The following is an 11,168-nucleotide window of genomic DNA, read 5'->3' as shown; positions in this document are numbered from 1 at the left end:
TCAAATCCTCGCCTAGGGTGATCCTACTTTTTCCTCAAGCAACACCCCCCCGGCTTACACCCACTTCACTGGACTTTTCTATTGTAAATGGAATTGCTTTAAATAAGCTTTCCGCTGAAGTTAGTAGGAGCTCTCCTCGGATCATTTGCCAGTCAAAGCAACTCATAAATCCAAGAAGCAATACATTCTTCCATCTGGCCTCTTGTGCTGAACTGTATAAAGTAATAAACCTCAACACGGGAATAGGAAGTGAAGATGCAATCTCTATCATCATGAGGAATATGTTAATGGCTCGCACCTTAAGCTACTCCGGTGACTCAATGCTAATCAAGCCAACATCGGCCAGCTGTAATGCCTCCAAGGGCGGAGGCACTTTTACGACTGAAAAGAAGGGTAAGAATAAAATACGCCAGAACGGGCGATACTCGTATCCATGAAATCCACAAGTAATTCAGTTCAAAATGTTCTTGCAAAAATCAAGCATGGAAAAATGTATGATATCTCAGTCAGTGCAGGCCCTGATGAAACCTTTGACTACACTCTTTGGTGGCTTACGAGGCGCTTTGAAAGAATCGTTGTCCCGAAGACTCCAACTAAAGATCCAGCAGGTGGCTGGTGTTACTCCAGTCTGCAGAAGGCGGAAGTAGTTTCAGTTAGCGTGGAGGAAAAACTTAAGCCATTTAGCCATTTACGTCAGCGGTTACACGTAGGGAGATCCCATTTCAAATGTCACTGCCAGAAAGCCCAATTACACTGCAAGAAGTGGTGTAGTAAATCAAGGATCTAAAGACCAAAAATTCGCCTGGTGATTCTGGGCTTCTGCATAAAAGAGCCCTGGTTAACAGGATGCTCCATAGGATGTCGATGGACATAGACCAATTAGTTTCCTTTCAGCGCTGGGGAAGATCCTAAAACTTGAACCTGTGGCTCAAAGAATTCCGAAATGGCAGTTTGGCTTCCGTCAAGTGGTCATGGTACTCCGGGTAAACTTCACCGTGTGAGCAACTTCGCACTGGATGCAATGGAGCCAAAAATGTACGCAGTAGCTGTGATCATGGACATTCAGCAAGCTTTAGACAGGGTTTCACATGATGGCCTGCTCTTGAAGTTGAAGCTCAATTTAACACCGCAACTATACTCGCTTGTAGCTTGTGGGTGGTAGCTTACCTAAAGACAGCAACTTCAGAGTGGTTGTTGACGGCGTACCGTACCATAAGGTAGCGTTCTCGGTGCCACGCTGTACAGTGTACACCCTATATATAGTACACCCTATATGCCTACCTCAAGTGCGATATCTGGATATTGGAAGAGGACAATGTGCTGATAGCAGCCTACGTCGCTGTCCAAATAATAATCTAGCTACCGCAGCCTTGAAGCAAATGCGCAGGGTTAAGGAATTGGATGGGACATATTATCCATAGAAACCTCGCATAATAAAATTAAATAGCTCGTTGCTAATATTGCTCATATGTAAACGTAAAAATCTCTGTGAATGTAAATATGTATGACAATTCCTGTATGTATGTATTATTTTTCAAACCGCAATAAATTAATGTTTTTGCTGCCTTAAATGAATAAACCGATTAAGCTGCCACTAATAGGTAGCAGAAATACTGTTGTTGGGCTACGCAGCCCGATACCAGCAGTAATACACACATGAAGATCATAGTCAGTGGTGCAGCATTAGAATAAATCCCTGTTGTTGGATATCATTTGCACTGCCCACTGTAATCCCACAATGTAGCATGGCAGTAGCCTAGGCAGCAGCTCTTTCTGCTCTCTTGATCTCGCGCCTTTCTTTCTTTCCTTTGCGTTCTAGGCGAACCCTCGCATTGGGGCACGGGCAAGCACACATCCACTTGGAATCGAGCTCTTCAATCTTCAATACCCGTCTTGAATCGAGCTACCCATACAACCGACTCGTCAGCAACCTAATTCAAACCTTTCTTTATCCTTTCGACTCTGTATCGCATTACATACTGTCTACCACAATAAACCGTAAAAACTGAACAATTATCGTCACTTTAATAATCTCGCAAACTACGCTGCTGAAGAAGCTCAATGGCTCCCCTCCAAATAGATTCACATTTGAATAAATAAAATAAAAAATATAAAAACATTTCAACAGGATTTCATCTGTTTTCTGACCAAAACGTTATCACTTGTTCAATTTGAAAGACTGGAAGAGTCTCGAAAATAGTTTTGAAAGTTGGGTAGGTTTTGTAGGTGCGGAGCTACTATTTCCATGAACGCAGCTGTATGTAAAGCAACTACGCCCAGCGCACGCTCTCAGTCTCTTCCTTTTGACTTTGTTCATTTGTTCTGCTAGTATAGTCTGTGCCTTTCGCTTCGAAATGTATCCTACACACATACAAGTACCACATTGTTTGCCACCCACCAGGTCTTCCCCTGTTCAAGTCGAACCTGAACCACCGCCTCCTCCCACAAACCTCCCATAAATGAGAAAAACAATTGTTAATTAATTTTTTGAAATGTTTTGTTAATTACATTTATTGTTTCGCTTTCTCTTTGTGTTTTTATTTTTGTTTTTTTCTTTCGTTTTTTTTTTTTTTTTTTTTGTTGGCTTTTTGCTTTTCTTTAGTTTTGATTTCCTTCCATTGCCATCCTTTGCATTTTTTGTTGTTATTGTTGCTGTCCTTTCGTACATACATTCGTACAATGTCTTTATATATATATATATATTTATATATGTATGTATGTATATTGTATTTTATATGTTTCTGTGTGTTGAATGGGTATGGGGTTTGCGTGTGTGTGTGTGTGTGTGTGTGTCGTATAAGTCTAAGCGGGGGGGTTGGGGGTGGGGGTTCTCTTAAACATTTAGATATTTATATATATTTTTTGATTGAATTTTATGCTGCTTGAGGGGCCGGGGGAACAATCCGCTCGCCTCAACTCAAACAATGCAATACAAAAAAAAACACAAAAAAAAAACCAGGAGCGGGCGAATTATTCTCTTATTTTTAAGGGGTTTTTAAGATTACATTTTATCATAGGTTTATCTCCGTTATCGATAATCATAGATAGGTAGTATTGTTTATCGTTTCTCCTTTATCATATTTATCAGCTTATCTTTTAGCCGAAAGCTGCTGCTGCTGCTGCTGCTGCTGCTACTTCTGCTGCAGTTAGATACACAGATACATTGATAGATTGATAGTACAATAGTTTTTTTTTTGCTTTTCGCTTTTTTGTTTTGTTTTGTTTTTGCTTATACACACACTTTGGTTTCTTCTGCTCCATCTTACGCTCTATACTATATATTTGCTAGTTCTGGGCTTGGGTTGGGTCGTCCCGGGTGGAACTCCGGAATGCCAACCCACGCGGACACCCCACCCGCGACACACAGTGGACACTAATTATATAGCCGTATAGCCGATTATTGATTATTGATTAATTGGATTCACCAAAAAAAAAAAAAAATATGGGATTAATAAATACAGTTTTTATATTGTAACTAGTTTCACTTGTTGGTTATCGGTTATACATATTGTATATATACTACATAGATACACATATCTTTACATCAACTCTAGTGCTTGGGTTACGGCGGTTCGGCTCGTAATTGGAGGACAATCCTTTTGCCCACCAGCCCCTCCCCAACACACCACTCTCCGCTCTCTCGTCTATACATCTTTCGGTTTCCGCTATGGTTTGCCGCGATAATTAGCCTCGCACTAAACTAAACTTAAATAATAATCAACAATGTTGCTCTAACAGACTTAAAATGGAATCAGAACAAAAATCATATATATGTATGCATGTATGTATATACTACGCTCCACTCCACTCCACTTCACTCCACTCCGTATCGTAAGTATATATATATATATATATTGTATTGTATAGTCGTAGTCGTGTGCAGAGAATTTTTTCAATATTTACACATCATCAAAGTCAAACGTTTTGCCAAACCCTAACCTGGAGCGACTGCCCCCATGCTGCGTCCCCTGGCTCATTTGTTTGTGTGTTTTGGAGATTGGAAACTTAAATCTGGGTATATATCGGGGATTGCTTGTTCAATCGGTGGGGCAGACATGAGATGAGGCCGCTCTCTTTCTCCTTTCTCCTTTCTCCTCTCTCTCTCTCTCACTCCTCTCCTCTATTTTTATGCTTCTTTCTTGACTTTTTTTGGCACTGCTTTGAATTTATTTTGGCACCGCACGCTTCGAGCGTGAAAACTAAAATATTTGTTACATATATCAATATGAATAATATTAATATGAATATGAATATGAATATGATTACGAATATACCCATCTGCATGTGGTACACACTCAACACTCGAAAATAAAAAAAAATATAAAAAAAAAAACTATCCATAGCGTTAAAAAGTCAACAAGTTAGCAAGTAAATTATGTACAGATCTTAAATCGAAACGAATATTTGCCCATTGGAAAATGGGAAATGAAAACTTAGTAATGCAGCTCTGCAGTTCTGCAGCATGTGCAACATTCAGCAAGTGATTGGTGTGGCAACTTAATCAAAGAACTAAAACTATAACACTATTAAACTTGAACTCAGTCAAAAGCAAACGAAGATTGAATATATCTCGACTCCATCATCCGTCATCATGTGGCATCATCTCTCTACTATATTCTCTTCTCTTCTCTTCTCTTCACATCTCTCTCTCTCTCTCTCTCATCGATCCACGATCCACGATTCAGTTGCGGTTGTAGAACTTTCTTTGGTAGCGCTTGCAGCTGCTTCCCATGCTGCCAACGCCTCCTCCTGCTGCTCCTCCTCCTCCTCCTCCTGCTCCAATGGATCCAGATGCTCCTCCTCCTAGGCCCAAGCCCATTAGCTGTTGCTGCTGCTGCTGCTGCTGCTGGTGCTGCTGTTGCTGTTGTTGATGCTGCTGCTGCTGCTGCTGTTGGTGGGACAGACCGAAGCCCGTGGCTCCATAGAACTGCTGTTGGCCAGCACCAACACCCATTCCGCCGACTCCCACGCCCACGCCCACTCCCACTCCTGATCCAGATCCAACTCCTACTCCGACGACACCAGGTCCAACTCCGCCCATGCCCAGGGCTTTATTTTAGCTGGACGCCCCCAACTGGTTCTTCATGTGTGCGGCGGCAGCGGCGGCAGCTGCAGCGGCCGCAAAGGGTGAGCCGCCTCCGGTGGGCGTCTGTGGTCCATTGTTGTTGTTGTGGTCGCCGGGTGTGCGCGGCCCGTTGACCATGCCCACGCCCACACCGCCATTGGCGACGCCCGGCCCTCCGCCGAGCAGTCCACCGGTGGCTCCCGGTGCCCCAGCGGCGCCAGTGGGCGAGCCCTGTCCCAGGGAGGAGACATGGCGCTTCAGCATCGGATGATTGGCCATCGAGGCGAAGACCAGCCGCTCCTCATAGTCGTACTCGCAGAGTATCTTGTTCTCGCACAAATAGAACCGATCGCCCACGCAGAATCTGTAAAGAGCAAAAGGGGAGAGGCGGTTAGAGCAATCACAGAGCAGGAACAGAGCTGGAACAGAGCAGGAGCTGGAGCAGGAGCAGGTCCTTGTGCAGCAGGAAGTGGAAACGATTTTTCCACACGCTTAAGCAAGAAGAAACCAGAAGGAGCAACAGCAGGAGGGACCCTTGGCACAGAAGGAAACAAAAAACGGAGCCAGAGGCAGGGCCTGGAGCCGGAGACAAAGATGACAATTGACAGCGGTTGAAGCGGATGAAAGGTAACTCCAGCAACTGTGTGTTTCACGACTGAAACAAAAGCAAATCAGACGAAGAAGCAGGAAGAATCAGAGACAGAGACAGAGACAACCATCAGCAAGAGGACGAAGCAGGCAAGGCAGGACTATGAGCAGGACCAGCACCAGCACCAGCACCAGGACAGACTGTGGTCCAGGACCAGGACGAAGGAAGTCAGATAAGCATTTGAAAATGTCGCTCCGCTGTCAGCAACAGTTGGAGGTGTGGGGGAGTGGGGGAGTGCCCCTGTGACTGTGCCTAACGCCGGCAGGGAGTGGAGTGCATTCATCCAACTGCAAATGAAGTCGGTCCGAGCGGGGCACCACCCCCCCAACTCCATGGAGCCCTTTGTCAAAATATTTATGTTAGCACCTGTACGGGGACCATGCCCACGCCCACGCCCACGCCCATTCCCCTTAGCCCCCACAGCAAGGGAGCGAAAGGAGTGACAGAGGAGCTCGCATTACAAACCGAAAACAGAAGGAAAACACGAGGCTAGCAATCGGAGTCCTCCCCCCCCTCCCATTCCGAAACGAATGCCAAAGCAGACGACGAATGGATGCCCTACTTCTGCACTGAAAATGGAAATGGCCCCCTTGTGCAGGAGGAGCTTCGGAGCGAGATTAAGGCTAGACATGGAATAGATACACTTATATGTGCATATGAAGCATTGCCTGCTTTCTATATTCCTGCAATCGGATCTGCATCGATCGAACTGGAATCGGAGATCTCTGTGGCTGGCATCAGAATGCACAGCATACCCTTCCTTCCATTGCCTGCTGTTCCTGCTACAGGCAAAAAAGAAACGTTTAAAGTTTGACAAGTACATGTGGGGTGCCCGTGCCCGTGCCCGTTCCCGTGCCCCTCCAGCATAGCGGGCACGGACGGGACTGACACTGACTCCTGCATGCATCCCAATGGCTGCCAGAGAGGACACCGAGGGGGGGGGAGCCGGGGGAAATCAGCTTACAGCAGGACTTACAGCGGATATGAAATTTGGCTTTTGATTTACGTCAACATTTTTTGGCCTGCCTGCTGCTGCTGCTGCTGCTGCTGCTGGTCGTCGCCGCCGCTGAAGCTGGGAGCTGGGAGCTGGCAGCCCAAATCGATTGATGGGACGAGTGGGCGTGGGGCGTGGTCGTGTGTGTGTGTCCTGAAAAAATGCTTTGTTTATCTACCAAAAACACAAAAAAAATAATCTACGAAAACGAGTCAACAAAGTGGAAAGTTTTTCTTATTTTCTTGCTGGCTGCAGGCGGCAGCAGTGGCAGAGGCAGCCTTTTGGTTTTTTTTTTGTGGCACTGAGCAGCGGCACAGCGCACCTGTGACATGGCCACAGAGAGAGAGAGAGAGAGGAGTGAAGGGATATATGCGGCATCGACGAGGACGAGTTGATAAGTGAGTCCATGAGTCCACCAAGGAGCGTGGGGTTCGCACATCCGGCCAGTCGCAACAACAGCAGCAGCAGCCGCAGCAGCAGCAGGACCAAAAGGAGGCAACAAATTGTCAACAGGAAATACAGCAAAAAAAAACAAAATAGCAGAGAAAAATGAGGAAAGATTTGACTTGGGCTTTGGCTTGGATTCCCTTCCCGCGCCGAAGCATGTAGCATGATGGGAGGATGGAGCAGTCGTCGAATTCTGACGACAGGAAATTATGCAAACCTCACAGTCGTCGGCGGCAGCACTGTGGCACAGTGCATCCTGCAACAAACAGCAACAGGAACCAACAGAAATCCAACTGCGGGGGGGGAAAAAAAACTCTTTTTGTTTGCCCGCATTTTAAATGTGGCAGCCACAGAAGCAACAGCAGCAGCAGCAGCAGAAGCAGTCGATGGGGGCGGTTACCACACAGTGCCACACAGTGCCGGTCCCGGTCCCGGTTGCAGGGCGCCCGCTGGCCATGCGGACACGCCTCAATGGATTTTTTCGGCAAATGAATTAATTTACGTAAAAAATTGATTAGCCAACGGACACGGCGCAGGGAAAGCAAGGATGGATGGATGGATGGATGAATGGATGGATCTCTCCTGCTGCAGATCAATCCACGAGACGACCACAGAGCGCACGAAGCCACGCGGCAGGATCAGGGTTCGTTGCACTCCAAGGATGGGGCCAGCAGGCAGCAGGCAGCAGGCACAACTGCGCGACTCCTGTTACATTTTTAAAGTCAATTTTCGACAATGCGAAAACAAAAGCGACACAGAACGGGGTGGCAGGAGGCGTACAATGTGGAACAATGGATGGGGGGGGGGGGGGGAGCATGGCATCCACACGGCTGGAGACGATTCTCACAATATGCCAATATGTTTTAACATTTATTTCAATATTTTTTTTGTTGCCAGCGATGCCGTGTGGCGGCATTTTTAATATTTAATGCTCCGCCCCAAACCCGCCCGCCCCCCCCCCCACGTTGCTGTGTTGCACAATCAGGGCAGGGCACACGGGGGTGGCAGGACAGAGGCATATGTGCACCCTCATTATTAATGCAGAGACCCCAGAAACGAAAACGAAGCGCAAAAATATTGACCAAAAGGAACCAAAAGGCACCGAAAGGAATCGAGACGATGGCCCGTGCCCGTGACCAGTGGCGGGCGGGGGGTGTGGCAGGGGGCAGCACTTTAAAGCTCTCTCCAGAGTGACATTTCACGAATTGGCCAAAACCAATAAAATATCCACAGCATATCCTTTGAATACACGGCAAATATGCATGGGAATGGCCCTGACGATGGCTTCAATGGCACCCAAAAGGGTTCCCCGAATGGCTTTCCAAAATTTATGCGGTTTTCATAGAAAATCAACGACACTAAAGGGTCCAAGTAATACCCATACCCCATGCCTCATAGCCCTTCGTTTGCGTTGTAAACGATGGCAATTTGCTGGCGTTGTTGCATGCACAATAGGAAGGACGCCAAGTGCCACTTTAGCCCAAGATTAAAAAGGGATTTGCCCTCCCCCGCAATACCCGGGGTGTGGCCGGGGAAGAACATTAACACTGATACTGAACGATTGGCCTGATCTTGGGATCGGCATAGGCATCGGGGAACACACTCACCGATGGTTGCACTGCTGGCAGGCGAAGCACTCCAAATGGTAGACATTGGTGCGGGCGCGCATCACCATCTCAAAGGCGGGGATCACCTTGCTGCAGGCGGCACAGTAGCCCGTGTTGCCAAATAATCTAAAAACAAAAACACACACACAAAAAGAGATAAAATATCGTTATATGCCACAGTCTTGAAACTTGCCACTTGCCACAGTCACTGTCACTGTCACAGTCACTTACCTCAAATAATCACGCTTGCAGAGCATTAGGTTGCCCTTCGTGTAGAGGGTGGAGCCCACCTCGCCCAGGCGACAGTCGCAGCAGCCGCACTTGAGGCAGTCCTCGTGCCACAGCATGTCCAGGGCGCGCAGCAGGTAACGGTCCTGAATGTGCTTGCCACAGCCGGCGCACAGTTGGCTGCCATTGTTGTTGTTGTTATTGTTGTTGGCCGCCGCAGCAATGCTCTGGACATTGCTGTTGTTGTTGTTGTTATTATTGCCACCATTGTTGTTGCCATTGCCGTTGCCACTGTTGACACCACCACCACCGACGCCGACGCCGCCGTTGCTGTTGCAACCGTTGTTGGCATTCTGCCCCACATTGTTGCCACCGTTGTTACTGTTCATGCTGGCGGCCTGCTGCTGCTGCTGCTGCTGCTGCTGTCCGGATTGTTGCTGCTGATTCGATGAGAGCCCGACGAGTCCGGGTTCTGTTTTGGTGATATCCATAGTCATCATCTGCGAAGAGAAAGACACACACCAAAAGGGATTAGAAGATGTTCGATATGTGGGGTGCGGGCACACAACACAGACAACAACATTATTCACAGTTGCTATGTCCATCCAATAGCTTTCGATGAGCGCCATCCGCGACAACGATGGCGCCGGGGAGTGCGCCAACGGCACCGCTGGCACCGCTGGCACCGGCACCAACGGCACGTCGAACAAATGCTGCAGCGGCAATGGCAGACTGCGACCGGCGGCGCCACCACAACTGCGGGACAATATTTGCCGATTTCCGAAATGCGGCACAAAGAACTGATCGATATTCTGCATATTGATCCGCCTTGCAGCGCCCATGATGGGCGTCGATGCTCCCGTTGGACGTTCCACCAAATTATTCATTTTCAATGATTTTGACACAAATCTCTTTGATTTTGTACTGCGAATTGAAATCGCGCCGCGATCAGAGCCCAGGCACGCCGTTTTCTAACGGCACTTGTCAGCTGTGGTGCGGTGCCGCCAACATGGAAGCTATTTACTATCGATGCTTTTGTGCGATAAGTATCGTAAGATAGGAAGAATAAAAAGAAACTGTTCGATAGTTTGTAGCGCCCAACGGTGGCGCTAGTGGGCAGGCAGCCCCCCTTTTGGCAGTGCATACTTTTGAGCGCTGCCTGGAAATTCCCCAGAAAGAGAAAAATTGTTCCTGAAGAACAGTTTAATAATGAAAATATTCAATTCGCTAAACTATTCCCGTTTCATAGGGGCGCAAACAAAAAAAAACGTCTAAGACGAACGACTGTGGGCTCGTCCGGGAGTTGAACCCGGGACCTCTCGCACCCGAAGCGAGAATCATACCACTAGACCAACGAGCCGGGCTGGAGCCCCCTTCCACATTTAATGCATAAAAATGCTCGCCCAGCGGGCGTTTCTATTTATATAAATTTTGCAATCGCTGCCGACGATCGCTCATTGCTTCTAACTCGAGTTCTGCTTTGTTCTTCTCCGCTCTTCACGCGCTACTATCGTAACGACTCTGACTCTGTCTCTATCGCTTTCTCTCTCTCTCTCCTCCCCCCCCCCCCCCCCCCACACGCACTCCCTAGGGGTATCTGTTCAGTGGCAGTGGTCGGGAGTTGAGCCGCCTCTTTAGCTCAGTGGTAGAGCACTGGTCTCGTAAACCAGGGGTCGTGAGTTCAAACCTCACAGGAGGCAAGAGATCCTCCATGGGGATATTCTTTTTTTTTTTCGTACTCAAAAATGAGTTAAGGGGTATATTAGATATTAGTGGTAAAAGTGGATGTGTGCAGCGCAGAGAAGGAAACGTTTCCGACCCCATAAAGTATATACATACATATATATTCTTGATCAGCATCAATAGCCGAGTAGCCAAAAATTTAGAATATTTCAAAATTCTACATAAATCATAAGCTCACATATTTATATATTGACTGAGTACGGGTATAAAAGTAAAGTCGCGTCCACAGAAGCGACTCACACGTTCCCTCGCGCTTTTCGTTTTTTCTTCAAATTTGTTTCTTCTTTTTTGAATTTCTTTCTTTTGTTGGCAAGTTTTCATAGCTGAACATAGTATATGAACATATCCGTGTCCAGGGACTGCTGCTGTGGCTCGATAACGTTCAAAAAAACAATTCCCAAAGCCCCCCCACCTACATTACTGTGAGGAGCATTC

The 11,168-nt window shown here is 47.2% G+C and overlaps 1 protein-coding gene and 2 non-coding genes across 3 annotated transcripts; 1 reads left to right on the top strand and 2 right to left on the bottom strand.

The window, feature by feature from the left end:
* Positions 1-3,156: 3,156 nt before the first annotated feature.
* On the bottom strand, positions 3,157-9,966 carry LOC111082345. The gene is given in 4 exon segments (XM_041595635.1): positions 3,157-5,429; positions 8,763-8,888; positions 8,994-9,490; positions 9,581-9,966. Coding segments are annotated over 4 exon segments (1,668 nt in total). The 5' UTR covers positions 9,878-9,966; the 3' UTR covers positions 3,157-4,681.
* Positions 9,967-10,278: 312 nt separating this feature from the next.
* Positions 10,279-10,350, bottom strand: Trnap-cgg. The gene has a single exon. It is a non-coding gene; the product is annotated as a tRNA-Pro (tRNA).
* Positions 10,351-10,618: 268 nt separating this feature from the next.
* Trnat-cgu lies at positions 10,619-10,690 on the top strand. The gene has a single exon. It is a non-coding gene; the product is annotated as a tRNA-Thr (tRNA).
* Positions 10,691-11,168: the final 478 nt, after the last annotated feature.

The sequence above is a fragment of the Drosophila obscura genome, unplaced genomic scaffold (assembly GCF_018151105.1).
Source record: "Drosophila obscura isolate BZ-5 IFL unplaced genomic scaffold, ASM1815110v1 contig_73, whole genome shotgun sequence".
NCBI classification, from domain to species: domain Eukaryota; kingdom Metazoa; phylum Arthropoda; class Insecta; order Diptera; family Drosophilidae; genus Drosophila; species Drosophila obscura.
This window is presented reverse-complemented; position numbering and strand designations above follow the sequence as displayed.